Source organism: Arvicola amphibius, chromosome 2 (assembly GCF_903992535.2).
Source record: "Arvicola amphibius chromosome 2, mArvAmp1.2, whole genome shotgun sequence".
Lineage (NCBI taxonomy): Eukaryota > Metazoa > Chordata > Mammalia > Rodentia > Cricetidae > Arvicola > Arvicola amphibius.
In genome coordinates, this window is record NC_052048.2 from 117,765,805 (window position 1) to 117,793,532 (window position 27,728).

The window sequence follows — 27,728 nt, forward strand, 5'->3', positions numbered from 1 at the left end:
TGCACACATACCTGCTCAGGCTTCAGGAATCTACGTGATCACAGCTGTCTCTACCACTTGGACAAAGGGTTTTGTTGTGGTTGTTGTTTTCTTGTGTTCATGAGAGATGCTATTGTCAGATTTATGTTGAGCACATGTGTCTAGAGCTAGTGTGGACTGTGCCTTGGACTAAGAAGGAGACACCACAGAGAGGTTGTTTCTTCTTGGAGTTGGGAACTTTGTAGGGGAGGTCACAGCCAGGTTTTGACAAATCACAGGGACTCAGAAGGTGAACAAAGAAGTGGATATTACCGACAGAGAGGGAGTCAACAACATCTTCAAAGAGTTGGGGTATTTGAAGTTTGAGGTTCAAAGCTAAGCAAGTATTACCAGAAGTGAAGCTGGCAAGGCAGAAACAAAGTCACAGAGAGTCCCAAAGGCCAAAATCCAAGGAGCCATTTGACTGTATAAGCAAAGGAAGTTACTGTGTGTCATAAAACAGAGTGGAATTATGTGGGTTTAAAACAGCATGACCTTTTTTTCCCTCTATCTCTTATTGGATTCTCAGCACTCTTAAGGAGACAAGTTCTTATAAAGAATAGAACTGAAGATTCTTGGGGTGGTATACTTTTTAAATGTTTTCTTTATACTTTTATTTGCTTGGTGGGTTTGTGTGTCTGTGTGTATGTGTGTGCGCGCACGCGTGCACGCGCACGCACGCATATGTACTCCTGTACCACAGCATGGTCAGAGCATGGTCAAAGGACAGCTTTCCAGCTTTGGTTCCCTCTTTCAACCGTATGGACCCCGGGGTTGACTCGGGTTGTCAGGCGTGGTGGAAGTGCCTCTCCCTGCTGAACCATCTTGCCAGTCTGCATTTACTTTTTGTTGAGTCAGGATCTTGCTATGTAGTCCTGGCAAACCTAGAACTTGCAATGTTGAGCAGGCTGAACTTTAAATCACATAGATCTACCTGCCTCTACCTCCCAAGTGCTGGAATTGCAAATGCATCTAACAGGCCCAGCAGTACTGAAAATTCATTCCCCAGCTATCAGGGATGCTTTGCTTGATCATCATGATAACCAGTATTGGGGCTGTGAGAGACAGAATGGAAAGCAGCAGTGCTAAAAAATAGTTTAGGATGGTGGAGTTGTGGACACTCCTTTTTCTCATTTCCATCTTAATAACATTACACAAGTCAGTTTCATTCCTGTATACATATATACATTTTCATTACAGTTTTATGCACACATGAGTGCACCCACATTCATACACAACTTTCTGGAGTTGGTTCTCCTCTTCTGTCATGTAGGTTCTGGGGATTGAACTCAGGTTATCAGGCTTGTAGGCAAGCAACTCTGCCCACTGAACCATCTTGCCCGTCTGATACAATTACATAATAAATGTATTTATAAATGGGATTAATTACCAAAAATAAGAAAGCACTATTTTCAGGGAGATTTAGGGTTGAATTTTAGGTGGAGGTGGCTCTCCCCACCCCTCTCAAACTTGGTTCTGTAAGTGGCATTAAAAGGCCATTTCTATTGCTGAAATGTCCTAGAACTACCATGAAGAACTAGGGAAACAATGAGAAATACCCAGAAAAAGAAAGGCAGAGAAGATCATTAAAAAATCCTGTAATAGCCAGGCAGTGGTGATGCATGCCTTTAATCCAGCACTCGGGATGCAGAGGCAGGTGGGTCTCTGTGAGTTCAAGGCCAGCCTGGTCTACAGAGCGAGTTCCTGGACAGGCTCCAAAAAGCTACAGAGAAACCCTGTCTTGAATAACAAAGAAGGAAGGAAGGATGGAAGGAAGGAAGGAAGGAAGGAAGGAAGGAAGGAAGGAAGGAAGGAAAAGCGTGTAATAGTGACATGTTTTGTGTGCTTCAAACATCTATCATAGTACTTCTAAATCTTCACCTGAATCTTTCGAGATTTCATCACCCATTAATTGCATTTAAGTCCAAATTTAAAGTGATTTAAACCTGCATGGACACTGTGTCTCCTGTATTCTTTTTTCCTTTTCTGTTGTTATTAGCATACATCATTCTTCTGCATAAGGAAAATTAGTCTCAGTTTTCAGGCCTGTGCAAGGGTGTGTAAAGACAGAGGGGCTGGATCATAGGCCTCTGCAAGGGTATGCAAAGAAGGAGGGGCTGGGCTGCAGGCCTTTGGCAAGGGTGTGCAAAGACAGAACTTTAATTCTAATCTTAAATCCAACCTAAATTACTTGTTCTCGGTAGGAAAATACCCACTGAAATATTTATTTACTAAAATTTTCTCTGGTACTTGCTAAATATTTATCTTAGGGTTTCTGTTGCATGGACTGGAGTGATGACTCAGAGGTTAAGAGCACTGACTGCTCCTCCAGAGATCCTGAGTTCAATTCCCAGCACCCACATGGCAACTCACAACCATTCTGTTGCTTTCAAGAAACAACATGAGTATGGCAACTCTTAAAAAGGAAAACTTATAATTTGGGTGGCCTGCAGTTTCAGAGGTTCAGTCCATTATCATCATGGTGGGGAACAAGGCAGCGTGTAGGTAGGCATGGTGCTGGAGAAGTAGCTGAGAATCCTACATCTTGCGGGCTACAGGAAGTTGACTGAGATACTGGGTGATATCCTGAGCATAGGAAACTTCATGGCCTGCCCCCACGCTGACACACTTCCTTCAACAAGACCAAAGCTACACCTCCTAATAGTGCCACTCCCTATGAGATTATGGGGGTCAGTTACATCCAGACTATCACAGTATTATCCCCTTTGCTCTGAGAGATAGACTTTCTATTTGCCTGTAAACCCACCCCTTAAATTTTATTCACAGCTATTGAGTTGAATATTTACCACATATTTAAATAAACATCATACTATGTGTTTAGAGTCCATTTTATGCTGTGTGTGTATGTGTATGTTTCCTTTCCTAGGCCCCATTTTATGAATTTTGTTGTTGTTGCTGTTCTTTCTGAGACAGGGTCTCGTGTAGTCCAGGCTGGCCTCAAAGTTAATATATATAGCCAAGGATAACCTTGAACTTAGCATTGTTTATACCAAGCTAGGGACTGAACTCAGCCTCCTGCATATCCTACCAGCCAACCCCATCTTACTGACTTTGTGAAGATTGTTTTATACCTATCTGTATTCATATGTACATCAATCTATTGAAATATGGATCTTGAAAGTGATGGATAATGAAGAACTGTTCACGGTTTTAGCTAAAGAACCCGTCCTTCCTATGCTGTTTTGTGATGCTGGGGATCGAAGCCAGGTCTTTGCACTTGCTCGGCCCACATTCTACCACTGACCTGTGTCCTCAGCACTCTGCTCATTTTCAGATAGGGCCTTGCTAAGGTTCCTGGGCTGACCTTGACATCTTCCTGACTCTACTTCCTGAGTAGTAAGGACTGCGGGTCTGTGTGCCCAGGCCTAGCCTTTGTATCTTGTGCTCCTTTGTATCTGGGTCTCTAGAGGCAGCTTCACTGCCCCGGGATGCTTGCTGGATGCCTCTTCTGCTCTCAGTTTTAGAAAACATCATTTTCAGCTTCCTCTCCCTTTTCATGGTTAATAATAATGGCCAACTTTTGTTGACTGCTTATTAGCTCTTGGGCAAGCACTGTACCCAGCATTCCATGTGCTTGAATGGGGGAAGTGCTAGTGTTCCTTCATTGTACACGTGAGCACACTGAGGCATAGAGAACTCATGTGTGTCCTAAGGTGTCAGAGCCTGGGCTCTCCATCCCCCCCCCCCCCCAGGAGCCCTGGAACACCCTTTCTGGATCCAGCCCCAGGCTTCATTCCCAATGCTGTAGTTCTAAATCGCAGCTGGAACTCGGGTATATTACTAGAAAGAGAGCACTTGCCATTCTGGGTGGGACCTGCCTTTTGACCTTTGAACATGGACATTCTTAGGGCCACTACTCAGTAGCAGGCTGCTGGGGACTGTTTCTGTGGTTTCTTTGTTAGTTGGGATTTACAGGTCAGATCTCTTCACTCTGCCAAGTACAATAAACACTCCTTCAACTGGAATCTTTATCATTATTACTATCTTTTTCCTAAATGTCCTAAAAGTGACCAGCTCACAGGAGTGAAATCAGAATCCTGAGTGGTCTAACTGCCGAGTGGTGTGCCTTGTGGATGGCTGTTAGATAAAGACACAGGCACTCCGTATTACAGCTCAGGTTTGTAGATGAGAAGCTGGATGTTGTCAGCCCTACCCCCGGGCAGCTTAGGTGCCAGGGCAGTCAAATGGTGAAGTCTGCAACGTATTCAGCAATGCTTGTGTTTTGATTGCTCAGAACATGAACACTCTATGCATGATGTGAAGAAATACAGTCCATGATTTTTATGACCTAAGAACTTCCTCAGCTTAGTTCCTAGGAAATGTAGCTGACCAGTTAGTTACATTGGCAGCGTACAAACACCTGCTTTGGTTATCCAGTCTAATTAGATTAAATGTAACCAATTCCATGTGAACAAATTGAATATGATTTGCACTGTTCTTCGGCTATATGCTTTTAGTAGAGCTGCATGCAGACCTGTCTGATGTGACACAGTTGGAGTTGGAGGGGAGGGGACTGAGAACAGATTTTAGAGTCTTCTGGGAACTTCAGATTTCTGGGCTTGCACCTGTGAAAGTTCAAGGAAATTTTTCAGGTTTTTGCCGTCAGTAGATTAGTTGATTTTCTCCAGACACCCGACTCTGGTCTGAACTATTGCTTTTCCCAGGGAACAGTGCACTCTGACGAAGCAGCTAACTCTCTTACACGGGGCAGTATTAGATGCGTAGGTTAAAGTGATGCTTGCCATATTGACCCAAGTCAGTAGTGTGTACAGAGGCCACTCTTAGATCTGCAGTTTCATGTTGTCTAGTAGGAAGATGGAGACTGTCCCTGTGGAGTGAGTTGCTCAGCCATGCAGCTGGTCACTGCAAGGGGTCCATTGCCGTTTCAGTGACCCAAATTAAATGCTGGTCATAGTGTGACACCTGGAGTGAGTGTCTTTTTTGTGACAGAACCGTGTCCTGAAACTCCGACTTGCACTTCTACCCTCAGAGAAAGAACCGTTCAGATGTGCAGGATGATCTCAGCGCTCTGTGGTTTCTGTCCTTTTACATGTTTCTGCCTCTCCCCTCTCCAGCCCTTCATTACCAATCACCAGGAACTAGATGGCCCTATTTAATTACAGTACATATAGTTTTTTTTTCTTTTTTAAGCCTGTTCTAGGGCTAAAGAGGTTGTTTAAAGGTTAAGAGCACTGACTGCTCTTCCAGAGGTCCAGAATTCAATTCCCAGCAACCACATGATGGCTCACAACCATCTGTAATGAGACCTGGTTGCCTCTTCTGGTGTACAGACATTCATGCAGGAAGAACACAATGCACATAAATAAATAAATAAATAAATAAATAAATAAATAAATAAATAAATAAATATAAATACATCTGTTCTAGATATTTTGCATGAGTGGAAATCATACCTTTGTATCCTTTCATGTCTGGATTGTTTTACTTACTGTTTTCAAGTTTTATCCATGTTGTGACCTAATGCACTTTCTTTCTCTTTTTTTATAGTTAAATAATATCCTACAGTGTAGATATCACATTTTTTAGTCATTTATCAACTGATGGACATTTGGTTTGGTTTGCTTCTACATTTGATCTTTTATAAATAATGCTGCTATAAATATTCATGAGCTTTTTGTTGTTGTTGTTGTTGTTGTTCTGAGTAAATTGAGCATGGGAGTACAGTTGTTGTGTGTCTGTATGCCAACTTCTTAAGGAATTGCTGAACATCTTCCAGAAGGTGGTCCTGCCAGCAACACCTGAGGTCTCCAGTTCTCCACTTTTTCTCCAGTACTTGTTCTTGCTTGGTTGCAGTCACCATGCTGTGTGGGGAATGGCATTTACTGTGTGAGATTTGACTTTCCTTCATGATGATACATCATCTTGCCTGATGCTCATTGGTCATTTTTCTCTAGAGAAATGTCTACTCAGACCTTTTACCCAATTTTTTAAGATTTATTTTTATTCATGTGTGTCTGTATCTCCATGTATATTCATGGTTCTCCACAGGGACCAAAAGAGGGTGTCAGATTTCCTGGAACCCGAGTTACAGGTGGTTGGGAGCCACCTGATGTGGGTGCTGGGGCTGAACTTGAGTCCTAGAAGAGCGTCATTTAACCGTCTCTCCAGCCCTCCTTTGCCCACTTTAAAATTAGAATAATTAAACTTATTCTTGTCATGAAAGTTCTCCATGATGTTCTTGATTTTAATTCCTTGTAAACTATACAAATTTGCAAATGTCTTTTTTTCTGTTCTGCAAGGGGTTTGGTTAGGGTTTTGTTTTTTTGATTTGGTTTGGTTTGGTTTTTGTCACTTTTTCTGATGGCATTTTTTGATGGACAAATGTTTGCGCTTTGATAAAGTCTGCTTTGTTGCCTTGTGTTTGACATCATACCTAAGACCTATTGCCTAACATCGAAAGCTCCATAGGTCTATGATCCATTCGGGGTTAATTTTTTTAATTTATTTAAATTTATTTCATGTGCATTGGTGTGGAGGTGTCAGATCCCCTGGAACTGGAGTTACAGATAGTCGTGGGTGCTGGGAATTGAACCCAAGTCCTCTGGAGAGGTGGCCGCTGAGCCATCTCTCCAGCCCCAGAGGGGTTTTTTGTTTGTTTGTTTGTTTGTTTCTTGTTTGTTTTAATTTGTTTTAATTTGGTATGAGATACAGAGCTACCACATCTTTTGTATGTGACTATTCATGTATATGTTTTAAAAAGAACTAATTCCCCACTATATCACTTCTGCTTCCTTGTCAAAAGAAGACAACTGACCATAAATTATGAGTTTTATTTTTAATTCTTGATTATTTTGTGTGTGTGTCTGTGTGTGTGTTTATTTCACTTATGTGTGGGATGCCCTTGGAGACTAGAGAAGTTGATCCCCTGCAGCTAGACTGACAGGCAGTCGTTTGCAGACCAGATGGGTGCAGGAACTAAATTCAGGTCTTGTGGAAGAGCAGCAAGAGGTCTGAATTGCTGAGCCATCTCTCCTGCCTCTTTCTGTGTTTTTAATTCTTTTCCATTGCTCTGTATGCCTGGCCATCTGCCAGAAACACTGTTTTGATTACCACTGCTATGTAGTAACTTTTGAAATGCCAATGAGTCTTCCAAATTGTTTTTGCTACTCTGGTTCCCCACATTTTTATATGAATTTTAGATCAGTTTATCAATATATTAAAAGAATGGGAGAGAAAAGCCTACCTTAATAGGGATTACACTGAGTGTATAGATCGGTTCAAGAGTATTGTCATAGCAGTAGTATTTTCAGATCCATGAACTGAGAAGGACTTTCCATTTACTTAAGAGTCTCCAACCTGGGGGACTCAAGATGTAGCTCTGTTGGGAGAATGCTTGATTGCCTAGCATGGATAAGCCCTGAGTTTGATGTCCAGGACTACATAAACATGGTCATGGTGGTACACACCTGTAATTTCTACCCTCGGGAGTTAGGGGTCATCTTCAGTTTGAAGATGTTTGGGAGTTTGAAGCTATCCAGAACTACACGAGACTCTGTCTCAAAATATAAGTCAGAGTTTTGTTTGTTTTGTTTTGTTTTGTCTTGTTAGTGATGTTTTATAGTTTTAACGTCCACACCATGTGTGTCTTTCATTACGGATTTTTTGTCTTGCAGCCTTTCTGAGCTCATGATTAGCATATGGGGTAAGGTAGATCCCTTCAGGTTTTATGTATCCAAGTTTCATTTGTATCTTTTATATCTTTTGTATTTATGTTTAGTTTTTTCTCATCTTTACCATGAGTAACATATTTTATATGAGTTATTTTCATGACCATGCTTCTCATTACTTATTTCTGTATTTGTTTCTTTTTTTATTAATGTTCAGTCTGATCTTGGGTCACACTTTCCTACTTCTTTGGCTAATGGTTACTATTAGATACAGAAAAGACTAGTTTTATGCTGTGAGATGTTGGATTTATGCTGCTCATTTGATACATGTGAGTTTGTCTCAGCACAGTCATGTTGCTTAGGTCACTTGGGGTCTTCTGAGGCTTGGTTTTAACATTGTGCAAAGTTTAGTCTGAAAAGGAGCCTTTAGTTTAAAGCAGGCAGCTCCACTATACAGCAGTGCCCTGTTATGTGTGTAATGTCCCCACTCTGGATAGGAAAGCAAAACTAAATGAGCCTTTTAGAGCATAAGGAATTGGATGGTTCAGCCCACTGTGACTTTCCTGTCCTTACTCTCCTCCTCCTGTGCGGATTCTCTTTCTGCATACAGAGGTGTGGAGCCAGATCCCAAGACCTCTTGACCTGCAACTGTGCTGATCACCAGGGCCTCTTAACTCTGAGAGCAGTTCCTCTCCAGAAATGTATCCCATGTCTGCAGCCTGACCCTCCCAATCTTAATCTCACCATACAGTCTCTGCTAGGGCTTTGGTCCCCGTGAGGATATGCCCTGCCCAGTGTGTAAAACAAGAATGTCATACATTTTCCAGTTTCTGGTTGTTTGTGGTTGATGATGACTCTTGCAATAATCCTTCCAGTGCAGACACAAAGTTACTCCCTCTGCCTCATTTTGACACCCCTTTTGTATTTCTTCAACTATAAGATAAAGGCAGTACCCTCAGAAGATCAGGTGGAAGTCATAAAAAATTGTAAAAACTTATTGAAAAATCATAAAGAGAAAAAAGCTAACACTGAAAACGTAGCTGTCTGGAAACAAAATTGATAGCAAAAAAGGGATGGTTATCATGTGGGGGCAGGGCTTCTGAGCAGATGTTTGGTGTCTTAGGTCATTTTCTGTTGCTAGAAGCATCATCGACAGATAATTAAGAAAGAGACGGCTTGTTTTGCTCGCAGTGCTAGAGTGGAAGAGCATGGCGTTGGCATCTGGTAAAGGCTGCTGACCGCCGTCCACAGCAGAGTGGGCCTCCTGGTCCACAGCCTCAGTCTCAGAGCCTCCTCTGATGTTTGCTACCACCCAGTTAAATTCCATCCTCTTACTGCCTTATGTGGAGATTAAATTTCACTGAGAGCTTTGGTGGGGACATTCAAACAGTAACACTGGGTGCACTTTCCCATAGGCTCACCTGTGGCTTACCTGGCAGAAGTCCCTTAGCTCCTCTCCATTTTGGACTTTACAGCCCAATCAGATTCTGCTGAACTTTCCAACTGGGAGCCCCTCCTTGCAGACCACTCCTCCTGCAGTTTGTCTGTGGTCTAGGGCTGCTAGAGACCTCTTTGGTCTTTGCTTCTGTTTCTTAAGGTGCATATGTCAGAGCTCAGACACAACCTCCATACTGTCTTGTAACACTAGCAAGAGACTGAGATGGCCCAGTCCCTCTCAGGCTGAGGCTACAGATTGGGCCCAGGTCCTGAGAGGAGTCCTTCCACCCAGCTGTGGTCCTCATAGTGCTTTTATGCTATCTACTGTTGCCTCAAGATGTCAGAGAAGCCTCATATCCTCTGTGGGAAACAGGTTCAATTAAAGGGGTAACAAGTGCTAGGGTATTAGGATGGACACCAGAACACCATGTTTTAGGCTGACATGAAACTCACTATGTAGTTGAGGACGACCTTGAACTTCATACCCTCCTGCCTGCATTTCAAGCATTACAGACTTCCAGTCTCACACCTACAGGGCAGTTCTTTGAAGAAGCGGAAGCAGTCTATGTTGGGAAATAACTGCAAGTTTGTAAGTTTGTCCTGTGTTTATCTACAATATTTCCTTATTTGTTCCCTGCGTTGGGCAAAGGTTAGGTGGGATAGAGGTGGAGGAAAGAAGTTAAAAATATTGATCTCTTCCCATGGGATAGCCCTGATGCACTCATCTTTTGTGGACTCTTCTGATTCCCAAGTTTGAAGGGCTGTGTTCTTAGCTCATGACTTAACAAATGCTCTTCAAATAGCATACTTATAAAACATCTTGTGTCCTGGCAGCACATAAGAGCCCTTTGCTTAAACTTTCCTGCCTCTGAGCTGGCTCTGTTGCACAAGTCTGTAATGTTTGAAATGCAGGCAGGAGGGTATGAAGTTCAAGGTCATCCTCAGCTACATAGTGAGTTTCAAGTCAGCCTAAAACATGGTGTTCTGGGGCATGAAAGGGAGATCCATGATTCTGAGAACATATGGACAACCAAAGTATCCTATTGCTACAGTGAAACACCAAAAGCAAGTGAGAAAGGGTTCGTTTGGCTTATACTTCCATATTGCTGCCATTAATAAAGGAAATCAGGGCAGGAACCTGGAGCCAGGAGCTGATGCAGAGGCCATGGAGCAGTGCTGCCTACTGACCTGTTCTTGATGGCTTGCTCCGTCTGCTTTCTTATAGAACCCAGGACCAACAGCTCAGGAATGGCCCCACCCACAATGGGCTGGACCTTCCTCCATCAGTCGCTAATTAAGAAAATGCCCTAAAGGCTTGCCTAGACTGGATCTTATGGAGACATTTTTTTTCAGTTGAGGTTCCCTTCTCTCTTTTGACTCTAGCTTATGTCAAGTTGATATAAAATAAAATTAAATTAAAAAAAAAAACCAGCACATGAGGGAAAGGCAATATTATCAGAGGGCCGTGGATGTGATGGGGGCCATACCTCTATATGTGTCTTTGAAGGGTCAGAAAACTAGAAACAAAATTCAACAAGAAAGTAACAGCAGGACCAGTTCAAGGAAGCCTATCTCCAAGTCCTCTCCTAGGTCCTTTTCTGTATCTGTGACTGGAAGGGCCTCTGGGGTCAGGAACACAGTTTACTGGGAGAGGCAGGGTTAGAAAGGAGGATGGAATTTCCCTTTGATAAGGAGAAGCCAAGAATTAATAAATCAGTTGATTTTGTTGTTGTTGTAGTTCCTATGGTTTCCTCTTCTGTACAAGATTCGTTTTTTTTTTTTACTGAGAAGTTGCATAACAAGACATTAACATTCACAGAGTACAGATTATCAGCTGACTATTTTTAGAATCATTTTATCAGCCATTTCACAGAAGAACTTCATTTGGCTCAAATTGTAGACCTCACTGACCTGAGAGAAGGTGGGACATCCCACTACACATTGAGACTTTCTTAGCCCCTCCTTTAGGGAATGCTGGGAGAAAGCTTACGACAATTATGGCTGCCACCTTTTTATGTGTGTGGGGGGGGGGAAATCTTGTGTATCCCAGGATGCCCTTGAACCCACTATGTAGCCAAGTGACTTTGGATTTATGATCCTTCTGCTTCCATCTCTCCAATACTGGGAGTACAGGAGTAGACTACCACACCCAGTTTATCTAGTACTGGGGATCAAATGCAGGGCCTTATGCACCACCCTCCCAACAGCCATACCCTCAACATATCTACAAACTTGTACTAACCTAGCAGCATCAGAGAATTCGGGGCCCTTGCAAAATTTGAAAGAGACTAACTCATTTGAGGTTGTGGGAGCAGCATATGTAAGGTTGAGTAGATTAAGATCCTCTTAGTCTCAGTGATAGGTGAGGCCCCAAAGTGTCATAGTGAGTTCCATTGTGACCTGCTCATTGGCTACTCGAGCCTCGGTTCTGTTTGTTGGTCTTTTTCTCTCTGGAAGAGGATTCTTTCCCATCCATGCCTCTGGATTGCAGCTTGTCAGTAGGCTGCTATGACTCCCCAGTCACCATCTCTGCCAGCACCAAGAAAATCTCACTCCAGGCCTGTCAAGCTTTTCCTTCTTGGCCTTTGTCTTTTTGACAACTCAGCACAGGACTGTTGGGAATTTTGTTGAATGGTATTACAGTGAAGACCAGGAACTATGTATGTTATGGAGCTCTGTGGCTGAGAACTAGAGCAAGGGGTTGGCTTCTGATGAGGAAACACTGCCAAAGCAATATCATTTAAACACCAGAATTCCATTCATCAGGGCAAGTGTTGTCACCAAGAAGAGCAGATGACCTCAGATGGGCTGAGGTAAAGTGCATGTGGTCCCTGCCACTCCACAGTATCATCAGTACATGGGAATTTGCTAGAAAACAGCTTGCAGGGTCTTACTGGATCAGAAGCTCTAGGGTAAGCAACTAAAATTTGAGGAGACTTAGAGAGTTGGGTCTCACCTTTAATTTTGTATATTCTCATTCTCTTCCTCCTTTCCTCCCTCCTGTCCTTCCTTCACTCTCTTCCTCTCTTACCCCCTCAAATTAAATCTTTGTATTGTAACCCCATTGTATCCATAATTATGTGGCAGTGATAGTTAAAACTAATATGTGTCTTCAATTTGGGTTTCAGGTAGAAGGCTTGAATGTGGGGCTTCATACATACTACCATACACTACCAAGTGAGGGGTGTGTATGTGTGTGCGTGCATGTGTGTGTGTGTACACGTGTTTGTGCACGTGGCACATATGTATGTTATATCCACACATACATTTAAGACAAGTTGTTTCCATGTAGCTCAGGCTGACCTTGAAGTCATGATCTTGTCTCGGACTCCCAAACACTGAGGTTACAGATGTGTAGTACTGTATTTGGCTTTATACTGACTTGGGAAAAGAAGCTTTGAGGCCTGTACAGTGATGTACAACTATAGTCGTGGCTACTTGAGAAACTGAAGAAGGAGTTCAAGGCCAACCTGGGCAGCATAGAGACACCTGTCTCAGGGGCATTTTGATAAATCTGTATGAGTGGCTTAGGCCTTTTGATCGTCTACAAGCCTACAGCTAAGATTAGCTCTTCCTCCAAACTTGCTTAAGATGCTGCCGCTAAATTATCTCTCAGCAGCCTGGTCAGCATCAGCATCCCTGACTTGGCTAGTTAGGAATGGCAGATTTGAGGTTCTAAGCTAACTTTAGGCGTCATTGTTCTGGGTGCCAGGTAAGACTAATTCCCCAGCCTGGGACTCGAGACCTGCTCAGATGGTGAGGACACAGGGTGAATGGCTTCTGAGCTGCACACAGGCATGACTCATGGGGTGGGGAAGCCTTTGTCAGTTTCCCCAAACCTGTCATTCTCAGTGCTGGCACTGCATGGCTCTGTCCCTCATCTGTGGGATGTGTGTGGTAGGCTATTTTGTTGTGCTTTGGTTTTCTTTGTTGACAGGGTCTTATTCTGTATAGCTCAGACTGGCCTAGATTTCTACATAGCCCATGATAGACTTAAACTTGCTATGATCCTCCTGCCTTAGCCTCCCTAGTGTTGGGATTATATACATGATGCCCAGATAGTAGTGGAGTTTTATTCTTTTGGTTTGGTTTGGTTCAGTTTATTTTTGAGACAAGATATAACCTGGGATAGCTTTGAACTCCTGATTCTTCTGCCTTCTCCTGAGCACTGGGGCTTCAGTAGTGTGCCACCACACCTGGATAATTATAGCTGTTTAACACTTTTTACTTTATAAAATAAAAATTTGGCAGCTGGGCTGGAGAGGGGGCTTGAGAGTTAAGAACGCACACTGCTCTTATAGAGGTTTAGTTCCCAGCACCCACATCTGGCAGTTTGCTATGCCTGTAGCTCTAGCTCTGTGGGATCTGGTGCCAAATTCTAGCCTCCCAATACTTAGATACTCAACACACACACACACACACATAATTTAAAATAAAACCTATTTTTAAATGGGTAATTTGTAGCTGTCTGCTCCATTACTTATGACTTTGTTTTGTATTTTTAACACAGAGTCAGTCTCACTGTGTAGCCCAGGCTATCTTTGAACTCCCTCTACCTCAGCATTCAAAGTGCTAAGATTATAGGTATGAGCCACCAGGCCCAATAACATTTTATTGGGGAATATTTCTCCAGTGAGGCAGGACATAACACAGCAGGAGGTAATGCCCTTCCATGTGAATCCAGCCAGTAAGCCATTATCCTAAGGACTGGAAATACACTTTACTCTGAAGAACAAACAAGCAAACAAAAAAACTTACCTGAAGATGAACTCAGATTGAGTGTGAGACTCAGTTACACATTCTTGAGTGACTGAGCTGAGCACACTGGTGGAAACATGCAGACTTCCCAACAGGAAGGCCTTTAAAAGTCCCATGCAAAATGGAATCCCAATTGCCAAAACCATCTGAGCCTAGTACAAATACAATAGGGACAGTTAAACAAGGACTTGATCCTTTCAGTGAGACCGTGGCCTCCCGAGGAAGAAGCCCAAAACAATCAGGTTTGAGATGACAAGCAGAAAAGGTACAGATTAGCCACACTGCCTGCTAAAGAAGGCTGCAGACCAAGGAGCTACTGTCAGTTCTTTGTGCCATGCTGACAAAAGGACTTCTAAAAATGAAGATGTAGTACATGTTGAAACAGACTTTGAGCTGCCTCTTCTACCCCAAGACCCAGTCTCACTTCCAAGGGAGCTCTGCTGGGAAACTGGTGGGCAAGTCCTGCGTCTTTCTGGAGCAACCAGTCAGTCGCAGTAGCTGGCAGTCCCAGATGCCATCAGAATGACCTAGGTCACTTTAAAATTAAACTGCTAAGACTCTCCTAGACATGTGATCAAGTGTCCCTGAATATGTTTTCCTAAATCTCCCCTATGAGTTTCACATACTCCCTTGGCTGAGAACCACTGTAGGAAAGGAATTCTGTGTTATCTCTGCAATTGCTCATATTAAAAACTTGGACACTCCTTCCTCCAGCCTCCTTTTCCTCCTTGACCCCCCCCACTCAGTCTGGAGCACAGTGGGGGCGATTTCTATAGTTTCCACCCACAGGACCTCCATGCAAGCAGAGGCTTGTCTTTTTAACTCGCTGCTACATCTGAATCCTAAGAGGCCAAGAACAAAAGTGTATATAGCGAGCCAGTGTCTACACTGTAGAAAGCCCCACTGCCCCTGTGCCTGCCAGCAGCATTTGACCGTCCTCATTCAGTCTTCTGAATTCTTAGTAACACCCTCCTTTGTGACTTCCCTAAAGAGAAAATGCACCAGTGAATGCCCTTCCTCTTCCCTTCTGGGAAGTACCAAGCTAGCATCAGCTGCACTTTGCTGAGAGCTGTAATTCCTGTCTATGCACTCATAACCCAGCCAACCCTGGGAGAGTTATCCCGAGTGTGCCTCTCAGCTAGGACACAACACAGGACCACCTGTCAGCGTCTTAACAAGGCAGTAACCTGTACAACCTGAAACCAGCTGAATCCAAACCTGCTAGGACGTGTGTGTGTGTGTGTGTGTGTGTGTGTGTGCATGTGCACAGGCTGTGTTTTTCAAAATGTCTGGTTCAGCAGCAGCTACAGCAGCACCTGTAAGGGCTAGAGGTGTGACTTCCTCAGTGAAAACTGGGTCTGTGGCTTGGCCAGGCATGGTGGCTCACACATGTGATCTTAGCACTTGGGAGGCTGAAGTGGAAGAATTGCCATAAATGCACACATACCATGGTCCAGCCAACCAGGATCTTTTAGGGATAATCTCTCTCCAAAACCTAGTGCTTGGACTAAACCTCAGTTTATAGAATGCTTGTCTGGCATGCCTAAAGCCCTGATTCAAGCTCTAGCACTGTGTAGCCCAGGTGTGGTTCTGCCAGCCTGCAACCCCAGCATCAGAGGATTTGGAGGATCAGCAGTTCAGGGCCATCTTAAACTGTGTAGCAAATTCAAGGCCAGGATGGACTACCTGAGACCATGTCTCAGAAATTAGTTCATTAATTGGTTAATTAGATAAAATAAAATAAGACTGATCCCTCCAGGGGAGGCACACTTGTGTTTCAACTATTCAGCTATTCTGCTGGGGCCAGAGATGATAAAGGTGCCTGTCACTCAAACCTGAGTCCAATCTCAGGAACCCACGTAAATGTGAAAGGCAAGAATCAACTCCACATGGTTGTCCTCTGGCTCCAAGGGTGTGCCATGCATTTCCACCCCCACTGCGATAATAAGTGAAATGAAGTTTGAAAGGAAAACTTAGCTCTGGTGTATCCCTTTGTGTCACAGTTGTTGCGCAACATAGTATTCTATTCTAACCCACAGTCTGGAAAAACTGTGGCTTGAGCATAGCTTGATGCCTTTCTGCCTCATGGTACAGACGTGAAACAGAGCCTTGGACGGTCCTAGATCTCCTTCCATTTGTTCTCACCTAGCTCTCTCAGCAGAGCTTCTTTTCGAAAAAGAGTTATTTTATCTTTTTTTTAAATTTATGTCTGTGTCTGTGTGTCTGTGTCAGCATACGTGTTGCCTGCAGAAGCCAAAAGAAGGTGTCAGACAGATCCCTCTCCGGGGGATGTGATGTGAGTGCTGAGAACTGGACCCAAGTGCTTTAACCATTGAGCCGTCTCTACAGCTCCCAAATGGCATTTTTTAACTTTTCTCAGTAATAACTATTACATTCTTTTTGGTCTTTTCTTCCAGCCTTTATGTGCTCCTTACCTGTCTTAGTTGGGTTACTATTGCTGTGATAAAATACCATTGCTGAAAGCAAGTTGGGTAGGAAACGGTTTATTTGACTTATACTTTCATATCACTGTTCATCATTGAAGGGAGTCAGGACAGGAGTTCAAACAGTACAGGAACCTGGAGGCAGAGGCCATAGAGGAGTGCTGCTTCCTGGCTTGCTGCTCATGGGTTGCTCAGCCTGGTTTCTTTGAGGACCACCAACCCAGGCATGGCACCACCCTCAGTGGGTGGGCCCTCACCCATCAATTACTAATTAAGAAATTAATAAACCAGATCTTACAGATGCATTTTCTCACTTGTGGTTCCTTCTTCCCAGTGACTCTAGCTTATGTCAAGTGACATAAGACTAACCAACACATTACCTAACGTCTCTTCTCTTGACTCATCTATAAAAACAGAACAATAGTAGAGCCTGCCTTATTCATTGTAACTACAAATATTCTCCATCCTGCTGGTCCTCTGCACTGGTTTCTCTCTGCCCGCCTGTTCCCAAAGCCACTTATGAAATAACCACTCTGAGGCTTAGTATTAATCACATACTCTTTAGCCTGTTAACTCAGGCTTCTTATTAACTAACTCATATCTTAAATTAACCCATTTTTATTATTTAATATTTTACCATGAGACTCGTGGTTTGTTACCTCTTGCTTCTTATGTAGCTACATGGCATCTCCTTGACTCCGCGTACTCTCTCTCTTTGTGTGTGTGTGTGTGTGTGTGTGTGTGTGTGTGTGTGTGTGTATGTGTGTGTATGTATGTGTTTGGATTTCCCACCTGGCTTTACTTTATTAAGTCATTGGCCAAAACAGCTTTATTCATGAACCCAGAAAAGCAAGACACATATACAGAAGGACATCCCACATCAATTCATAAGTTGTTAAATGGGTAGAGAAACATTCAACAGTGTCAATTTTAAAAGCAATTCTTATTTATAATGTTAAATAATAGGTAAACAGTATTTTATAATAACCCAACAGAACATAATGCATAAATACTCAACAACTGATTTCTGTGAGTCACTAGAAATTTGAGGACAATAGGCTTTTCAGGTTTTTTTTTATTAATATAATTTTTTATTGATTCTTTGGGAATTTTACACCATGCACCCCAATCCCACTCATTTCCCAGCCTCTCTATATCCACTCTCCACCCTTGTAGTGTCCCCCAATAGAAAATTTAAAAAGAATAATAAAAATAAGAAATAAAAATAAAAATGCAAACAAATACAGCCTGGTCTACATAGCAAGTTCCAGGACAGCCAGGACTGTTACATAGAGAAACCCTGTCTCGAAAAAAAAAAAGAAACAAGCAAACAAAACACTTCACTCCCTCTTTCCCACCTCTCCATCGCCTCTTCATTTGTCTCAGTAGCACTGGAACATGGTGTGTTTCATGCAGCAGACCCTTTTGTCCAAACAACTTTACTAGCTTTACTTGGAAATGTTTATTGTGTAGTATGTTGTTGGTCAGGCTCAAGACCTCTGGCTTCTGGTACACCATCTATACTGGTCCCTCACCAAAACTCCTCTTGAATATCTTGCTGTTGCCTGAGTCATGGAGATCCTGCAGCTATGGTTCTGTAGGACCAGTCCCTTCATGCACTCCAGCAGGTGGGGTAGATGTTGGGGAGTACAACTCACAGTCCTGGATATGTGTCTGGGTGGTTGACATTTGAGATTTTTTTTACAGTTGCCTTTTCAATATTGTGTGCATGGCTTTTACTCCCCTTTAATCTTAAGGCTCTTCTATAATAGATTGTTCTCCTTGTCAAGTTGGAGTCAGACTTGAGTACCAAGTGTCTGTACCCCAGGGACCTTCCTGAACATGCTCCCCACCAATCCTAGTACTTGTCAAGACTCCAGAGGAAACAAGCTGTTTCTGAGTGTCCCACTCTGGAGTCCAGGAGACCATATGCTTTACCTAGAAGTTTTATTATTTCATATGTAAGAATGTTTTTCCTGCATTTATGTATATGCATCACATAAGTGCCTGGTGCCCCTTTGAGGTCAGAAGAAGATATTGGAACCCCTGGAATTGAAGTTATAGATGGTTGTGAGCCACCATGTATGTAAGTGCTAGGATCCAAAACTGGGTCCTCTGCATGAGCAGCAAATGCTCTTGCCCTCTGAGTCATCTTTCCAACCTCCTTTTTAGGAGCAGATCTCTGAGCCATGTCCCTGACTTTTAATCAATGAAATGTTATCCTTACAATGCAGTAGGTGAAGAGGGTAGGAAATGGTACCAAAAGATCGTAGAGATGGAGCACTTCTACATGGCATAACATTCAGATTGGGGTCTTAGACAATGAGAATGACCTGAGTCTTATCAGCTGCCAGGGTTTCTCTGCTCTTGTATGGATACTTGTCTCCTATGGTGAGGTTCGCATGGCCAATGGTAGTGCCCCTATTCTAGCTTCATTGCTGTTTTTGTGATAAAACACCAAAAACATGGTAGGAAAGAACAGGTTTATTTCAGTTTATAATTGCAGGCTACAGAGAAGTCAAGGCAGGAACTTTGTTGAGTCCACAGTCTAGAGCAGAGGCTCAAGCCCAGCCATGCTGCCTACTTGCACTGTTTCTTCAGTAGACTTTGTTCACTCTCATACAGTTCAGGGTCCAGCCAATGAAATGGTGCCACATGTCTAGGGTCTTCCCACCCCAGTTAATTATCAAGGCCATCTCCCACAGACATGCCCATGAGCCAATCTAATATGGTTCTTCAACTGGGAGTCTCTTCTCTAGTGATTGCAACTAGGTTGTTGAAGTTCAAACTAACCACTGCATCCCCTCATCATACTGGAATACCTTCCAGGATGGGCTTCTTTTTGAAAGAACTTGTGTTGTATAAATATTTGTTTTAATTCTAGAATTATTTTAAGTTTTTAAGTTTATATGGATCTTTAAGTTCAAAGCATTTCCTAAGCATTAAGTTACTCTATCAGCTTCCTGTTTATGATAGTTCTCTAAAGTCAGCAGAGTCCATTGAGCGATATTGAGATGTCAGATATTTAGTGCTCTGTGTCCTGAATGCTCCCTAGTAAGCCATGCCAGGGTAAGTTCATTCACCTTCCTGATAGTCTTATGAGAGTGCTGTCGTAGACTGAATTTCAGCACGGTGCCAGGTGAAGTTCCCTAATGTTCTTGTAGATGAAACCCCTCAGAACAGCACCCAACTGCAGATGACTAGAACCAGAGAGAAACTGCTCAGATGGAATGGGAGGCAGGTACGAATACTCCCTGCAGATCTCTGTCTCCTGTCTGGCCTAGTGGCATTGTTAGTAACTATTTAGTTGTGATACTTAAAGCATTCTGTGAAATTGAGGCCACCCAACCTTTGTTAGATGATAAACATGTTGTATGAATAATTGGGTCCTGGGAGAGACCTAATTCACCTAAGTTGGTCCCAGATTCTTTATCACTTCAGCCCTTAAGCCATATTTTTCCTTATCTATTCTGTCTTAGTCCATTTTTCTGCTGCTACAAAAAGAATGTCATGGCCTAGGTGCATTAGAACTGGTGGAAGTTTGCTTAACTTACAGTACTGGAGGCTTAGAAGTTCAGAACTGGGGGTGGTGGTTTCCCGTCTCTGTGACATAACAGGTCAAATGATCATGCATAAAACCAAAAGAACAAGAGGGGGTCCAATTTATAAATAACACACTTAGCCCTTGTGGCCTAATTACCACTGAAAAGCCCCCTCTTAATCTAGGCATGGTGGTGCACACCTACAATCCCAGCATAGGGAGGTACAGCAGAAGGTCTATTTTCTATAGACCAGCTTGGGCTATAGAAAGAGACTGTCTGAAAAATCAAAACAACCTCTTGATGTCATTTCAGAGACAATCACACTTCAACAGAGGTTTGAGAGGAAACATTCAAGCTATACAACCATTTTCCCTGAGGCTTTCTAATTCCCTCCTGAACTATTTGGAAGGGGGGGTGCCTCTTATTTAGGGTTTCAGTTGTTGTGAAGAGACACATGACCACAGCAAACCTTATAAAGGAAAACACTTAACTGGAGTGGCTTATAGTTCAGCGATTTAGTCCATTATCATCATGGTGGGACATGGCAGTGTTAAGGTAGACATGGTACTGGAAAAGTAGCTGAGAGTTCAACATCTTGCAGGCAACAGGAAGTAGTCTGAAACACTGGGTGTAGCTTGAGCATATATAAGACCTCAAATCCCACCTCCACAGTGACGTACTTCCTCCAACAAGGCTACACCCACTCCAACAAAGCCACACTTCCTAACAGTGACATCCCATTTGAGGACTATTTTCTTTAAAACCACCAAAAGGGGTCTTTGTGACTTTCCTTGAACTCCTGATCTACCTCCTGAGTGCTTAAACCATAGGCATGGGATACTTTGGTAGTTTCCCTGCTGTAATATTGCCCCCGCAGCAATAAAAAGACTTCAGTAAGCATGTTTTTCTGGTTGTTAAAATAACCTCAGGCAGGTGTAGCAGCATATACCTGCAAACACTTTGGAAGTTGAGGCTGGAGGATCACAAGCTTAAGGGCTGCCTAAACCGAAGGCAGCTTGAGCAGGAAGACCAAGAAGGAGTTCAAGGTCATCCTTGGGTAAACAATGAGTTCAAGGCTAGTTGAGACCTTTTCTCAAGAAACAATAGGTAGGGACTGAAGGGACAGCTTGGTAGTTAAGAGTGCTGGCTGTTCCTAAAGAGGACCTGTGTTCAGAACCTACATGGTGGCTCACAACCATCTGTAACTCCACTTCCAGAAGATCCAGCACCCTTTTCTGGCCTCTGTAAGCACTACACACATGTAGTACACAAATACTCAGACAAAACATGTATCACATAAAATTAAAAATTTTTAAAAATATTAACATACACTGATGCTTTGCCTGTATACATTCTGTGTGAGGGTGTTGAATCCCCTAGAACTGGAGTTACAGACAGTTGTGAGCTGCCATGTGGGTGCTGGGATATGAACATAAAACTTAACAAGGTTTAAGAGGGATTAAACCCAATAAAGAAAACAAGTTGACCATAAGTTCCAAGTACAAGACAGCTCCCCTCTCCGTAGTCAAATAAGAGGAGGGAAGCTTTCTACTGACTGCAACAGGATCCAATGGGAAGTCATTAGACTACTAAGCCTGTTGTCCAGATCAAGGGAGGATAATGGCCCTACTGGATAGATAATGCAGGGCTATTATCTATTCAGTGATCCAAGTTCAGAGAGGGAGAGATCTTCCTATAGAAGTACAGCTGGAACAGGAAGAGAAGTCCATAACGATGAAGAAAACAGAGGGAGTAAAATAATGGTGGGCGGATGCCTACAGGACTGTCATCAGGAGGGCAGAATTAGGCCAGTGAGTGGAGTTCTAGAAAAATCGTTTGACAAAACTGACATTGTTAGTTGTGCTAACAATGAAGTGTGCTGTCTCATGAAAGCCAAGTCACCACAGCATGCACCCTGGAGCCTCTGGTGCTTTGCAGGGACCCGAGTCCTGCAGGAAGTTTGGACTTCCCTGGGCACTTTCCAGAGCAGGAGGTCACTGGTCTGCATTTATTGAGTGTCCAGAAGGGGCACAGGAGTTCATTTTCTGTGATGCCTCCCACTCTCCTGTATCCTTTCCTGGAAAACCAAATGAAAATATTACTTATTTCTCCCTGTTTTTGTTTTTTTGTTGTTTTTTGTTTGTTTGTTTGTTTGTTTGTTTTTGTTTGTTTGCTTGCTTGCTTTCTAGCTTTGGAGAGTCTTGGCCTCTGGGAAGATGTGAGAAGAATTGTCTTGGGATCAGAGCTGGTTACAGGGTTCCCCTGGACCTTCAAGGTGCCAGGCCTGCCGCAGTACCTGCAGAGCCTTACCAAACTCGCCATCCCTGAAGTGTGGGCATCTCTGGCCGAGACTGAAGGACAAGCGGTTCCTGTTCCTCTCTCTTTCCCTCGGCTTCTGGAGTCTTCCTTTTCTGAAGTGCGCTTGTTAACCCTGGAAACCCTGCTGGAAAGAGCAACGTCCTCTGAACTGGAAGAGAAGGGACCACATCCCTTGCTGTGTAGTATGGGAGAAGAGTTCCTGCTATTGGCGATGAAGGAAACCCACCCAGGATGTTTCTGCCGGGTAGCTGACACCCCTCTGTGTCCCATATTGATTTGGTGCTCACCACACAAATATGAGAACCCATGTAAATGCCAGCTAGGCATGGCAGCTCATCTATAATGCCAGCACTTGGGTAAAGATGAGATCCCTGGGGAAAGCTGACTAGCTAGACCAGTCAAACCAGGAAGCTCCAAGTGCAGTGAAAGACCATGGAGAATGGTCATGAGAAACAGCTGATGTCACCCTGGCCTCCATTGGCTGGGACACATCTCAGAGGTTAACTTAACTGATACGCCTAATTCCAGGCAGGTGGCTACCTGGAAAGCCTGGTCAAAATGAAAGTAAGATTTCCAGGCTTGGCATCTCAGATAGTTAGGAGGCTGGGGCCTCTCTGGGCTACAGAGTGAGTTCAGAGCACTTAGTAAGATTCTGTCCCAAAGCTAAGAAGTGCAAAGGGAAAGGGAATCTGGTTCAGTCTAGCATGTGTGAGACCATATAGGCTTCTTGTGCAGGTGTCAGGAACCAGGGACCCTCAAGCTTGTCATTGCTGTGGGCCCTCCCTCAGTCTCTCAAAGATGTTACAGAGGAAATAAGAAATCAGTAGATTTGGGGACCTTTTGAAAATAGATTCCACTCCTTGTTGTTACAAACAGTCTTGTAGGACCACAAGACTTTTCCTAGTGTACTTCTTTACCTTGTTTTCTTGGATTCGACTCAGGTCCTGAAGATTCTCTATCATATGAACCCCAATGAATGGCTTCCCCAGACAGAATGCTGTGTTCACCTCTCCACAAAGGAGTTCCTGATCTGGACTATGGATATTGCTTCCAATGACAGGTTTGTCCCCGTGCTCCTGTGCAGTCTTGGTGGACTATATACCCCTTCAAGTCCCCATGTGGGAGCCTGCTCACTGTCTTCCTTTAAGAGCTCAGATATTGAGTTTCTTTCTCAGCCTCAGCCTGGAAGCTGTATTCTAAACTCCAGTAATAGAAGAGCATCAAGTTTTCTCACTAGTAACCAAAGGGTACAAGAAGTTGTACAGTCAGGTAAAGAATTTATATCTGCAAAAGTTACAGACTATATCTGTAAACATTTGTGCGTAAAGTATGTTAAATATAGGTCAGTTAGTTGTTAATCTAGCATCAGCAAAGCCCTGAACTTGATTCCCAGCACCACAAAAGCCAGTGTGGTAGCACATAACTGTAATCCCAGCACAAAGGAGGTGGAGGTCAGAGGATCAGAAATTCAAAGTCAGCCTTGCCTACATAGTGAGTTTGAGGCTAGTTTGGGTTACACAAGAGCCTGTCTTATCTCAGATGTTTAACTTTGCTTGTGTATGTGGTAACTGTTGAGGATCTGTGAGTGTGTGTGTGTGTGTGTGTGTGTGTGTGTGTGTGTGTTTTAATTTTATTTTATTTTCTAGATCTGAAATCCAGAGTGTCGCTCTGAAGCTTGCCTCCAAAGTCATTGCCTACCACGTGCAGACATGTGAGGAGGTGAGGCTGACTCTCTCCCTGTGCTGATGCCTGGCTTCTTACCCAGAGCTGGCAGAACCACAGGAACTCAACAGAAATGTTACTTGTACTGGAGTTTTACTTTGGGAATCTCAGAATACATGCTTCCTTCTCTCTTGTTTTAGGCATTTTTGACTAGAGCCTCTGAGGGTGAAGCCCTCCCCAGCACATATATGCCCATTGCTTTCTCCCATTTCTGTAGCTAGACTCTGTTTAAGAGGGAATAAGCTATCGGGCTAGAGAGATGGCTCAATGGTTAGAGCACTGGCTGCTCTTCCAGAGGTCCTAAGTTCAATTCCCAGCAACCACATGACAGTTCACAACAGCTCTGATGCCTTCTTCTGGTATGCAGGCATACATGCAAATAGAACACTCATACATAAATAAATTTAAAAAAAAAAATCAGATTGTCCAAGGCTGGGTCAGGGTAAAAAACCCAATGTTAGCATTAGCAAACAAGGAAGCAGATTCCTTGGCTCTGTCATTCAAAGGCATGACTGAGGACTAAACTTAGGTCACAGGCCAATCAGAGATATAAAAATTTTAAAAATAAATAGAAGAAAACAGTGTTTGGAAATAAGGAGAAATATGGAAAGACAGGATTTTCTTAAAAGATAAATAGGTCTGGGACTGTAGCTCAGTGAAGTAAAAAAAGGGCACTTGCCTAGCATGCACGAGGCCCAGGGTTCCCTCCCTAGCACTACAACCAAACAAAAGCCACCCCTGTAATCCCAGCACTTCTAAGGCCCTGGTATAAGGACCCCAGTTGTGAGCCCAGCTACATAGAGAGACAACTGTCTCAGGAAACAAACAGCCACAGCAGAACACCTCAGACCCGTCCCGAGGCGGTGAGCAGTCTCGACAGCAGAAGCCAGTCTGCTGAGAAACCCTGCAGCTGCTCTTCACCAGTTGCCTCCAGCATAGCTGTGTGGAACTTGAATGAAGTATTATCTCATGAAACTGGAAGTATTTTCTAAGGAGAGAAAAATCCAGAGAACGGTGGACCTTCGTGGAGGGACACGTTGCCAGAGCTCTGTGGGAACTGTGCTTTGGCATCAGCAGCTGAGAACCTCAGTTGAGAGCTCCAGAGCCACTGCCCCAGCGCTCACGAGGTGCAGTCAGAGAGGTTCAGCTCCTTGATGGAGTGTCTTGGAGACTGCCTCTGGTTCTCTGATGGTGGGCTTCATGAACAAGACATTCCTTCTCCCAGTTCTGAGGCTTTCCAGAGAAGGCCTTCTCACTGCCTGATAACTGCAGACATGACAGAGTGTGGCACGAGCTGAGAAGGCATGAAGAAAGGGAGCAGACAGACAAAGAAGATTCGCTTGTGTGGCCGAGTTACTCCTATAAGGATTGGCCCAGCCTGGAGATAACAGCATTTATCCATTAGTGTCATGACGTCCCGCTCTCCTCGCTGCTCAGAACGCCTTGCCCCATATGACATGTCACAGCAGCAGTTGGATTTCAGCATGCTCTTAGAGGAAACCTCCAAAGCATACCAGGAAGTAGTTCACATGGAATGAGAATCTCCATTATAAGGAAAGTGAGACATGAGTACAAAAGCTAAAAATAAACCAAGTGTCAAAACTCAGAAATATTATTTGACCATGAAAAGGAATAGATAAAAGCTTAGAAACCTTGATCTGTTAACCCGGACATCACACAAAGCACATACAAGTCAGAGTATCATAGGTGTGCCACAGATATAGATATATATCTATATCTCTATCTATAGATACAGATATACAGTCTTAGTCAGTTAAATTTTTAGAAAAAGTCTGTGAATTATATACCTATAAAGCTTTTATTATCAAAACCAGTGGGGCTTTGCTTAGAGAGAACCCTGAGCCACTGGTGTTTCCTGAGGCTGCAGGTACAGGATCACTCGTGATCTCCTTTTGTGTTCTCAGAACAAGGATTTCCTAGCCTCTGAGCTGAGGCAGTGGGTCCAGCTGGTTGTCCGGTCCTGTGGAGACCATCTTCCTACTGCATCTAGACTGGCTGCTGCTGCTGCCCTTACAAGCACCACACCCCTGTTTCTCACCAGTCCCCAGCCCATTCTTGGTAAGTGTGCTAAGCAGGGTGCCCACTGCACCCAGGTCATCTATAACCCAGGAAGATATTCCAGACTAACAGAAAGGACACTGTCAGAGGCAGCATGTGTGACACTTTTACATGTTTCCAGGATTCTGTCCTCTTCGTTCCTGTCCTGGCTGTTTACCAGCAGCTGCCTTCGTCCCCTCAGTCTTATCACCCAAGCCACGCTGTGCACAGTTTTTCAGAACACCCACGAGCTTTGCAGTCGTTCCTATCTTTAAATTTGACCCTTTTGGTAGTCTATTATTAAAAACTCTCATTTGAGACAGTGTCACTGTATAGGCCAGGAGAACCTCAAACTTGAGAAATTCCCTGTCTTGCCTCCTAAGTACTAGGATTATCAGTGTAGACCTCCGTGCTCCACTGATGAAGAGCTTTGAGTGGGTTCCCACTGTCTCCAGGCTAAATCTACACATCTTTAACACAACTCACTAGGCCCTTTCTGTACTCCTTTGTGTTTTTCTGTTTCATCCCTGGCACACCTTACTGCCTCGTCATCTGCCACTCCTTCTTCAGGCCTGTTTGTCATCAGTAGGAAGCAGCTATCTAGAAATAAACTCTGCCTGACTGACTTGTAGGCTTTTCAAGACTCAGCCCAACCTTCTCCTCTTCCAAGAAGCCAGGACTTCCTTAAAAGACGTAGGGAAGTGCTCCCCAGGACAACATGCTGCTGAGGTTAAGAAGGGCCAGGCGTCTTTTGGATGTCACCACGGGGCCATGGTTCCCTTTACTACTGAACTGGACTTGAAATCAGTCCTGGGATATGAAAAGTGCTATTCCAAAGTCAAATGGATGTGCAACTCTGAGCTGGGACATGAAAGGCGCTATTTCATAGTCAAATGGATGTGCAGCTCTAAGCTGGCTTCTAAACTGGTTCCTCCCCTCACTGCCACTCTCATGCCTAGAGAGCAGTAGCTAGGTTTAGCTTCATGCCAGCGATGCCAAAGAAAATGAATTCTGAGGAAAGCCTCTGAAGACAAAGAACATGGGTGGGGTGGGGGTGTATTTAATGTTTTTATTGTATTGCTTTGGAGTTTGTTTCAATTTATAAACATAGGGTTTAATTAAAGGAGAACCAGGGACAGAGAGCCAGACTCCAGCACAGACCTGTCCCCCTTTGCATGTGGTCTTATTACCACTGGGTGCTCACTTCCTGTCTCTTCCTGACCACAAGTCACTTTCTGTTTCTCTTTACTACATTCAAGCTTGGCCCTCAAGAATCAGGCAAGGGCCCAGCCCCACAAGGAACTTTCAGTATTGTTATAGTGACAGATTTCCAGGGTTAGGGGGAGAATCGGTTTTTAGGTGGTGACACTGAAATTTAAGTTAGACCTGTGAAGTGCCCACCTGTGCAGCCTCTATCTGGGGAGCAGTTTTCCTTGCTGTCCTTTTACTTCTTTCTTGTAAGTGACATCACCGGCGACCCTCCTGTGGTTACAGTTTAATCATTGAAGCCAGAGCAATAGGAGGAAAGGCTAATAAACTTTGGTTAGGTCAGGCACAGTAGTCTGTGCCTGCAGTCCTAGCTACTTGAGAGGCTGATGCTGGTAAAACTGGCTTAGACAGCACAGTGAAACCCTCTCTCAAAGGTGCTGTGCCTCCTCCTCTGTGTCGCGCACTCTCAGCAGGGTCAGCACCATTGTGCTGCACAGCTGCACATTTTCCTGAGCAACTCTGGTTGTGTTGTCACTCGCAACAAGCAAGACTTGAGAAACAGCCTGAATCTT

At 43.8% G+C, this 27,728-nt stretch overlaps 1 protein-coding gene across 7 annotated transcripts in view; it reads left to right on the forward strand.

Moving 5' to 3' along the window:
- Positions 1-27,728, forward strand: part of Thada (THADA armadillo repeat containing) — a 301,348-nt gene that overhangs the window by 232,886 nt on the left and 40,734 nt on the right. For all 7 annotated transcript variants that reach the window (XM_038318638.1, XM_038318640.1, XM_038318639.1 and 4 more), the window contains 4 exons: positions 22,038-22,411; positions 23,109-23,227; positions 23,814-23,886; positions 25,815-25,968. In XM_038318638.1, the coding sequence (XP_038174566.1) occupies positions 22,038-22,411; positions 23,109-23,227; positions 23,814-23,886; positions 25,815-25,968 (720 nt within the window). The remainder of the gene's footprint in view (positions 1-22,037; positions 22,412-23,108; positions 23,228-23,813; positions 23,887-25,814; positions 25,969-27,728) is intronic.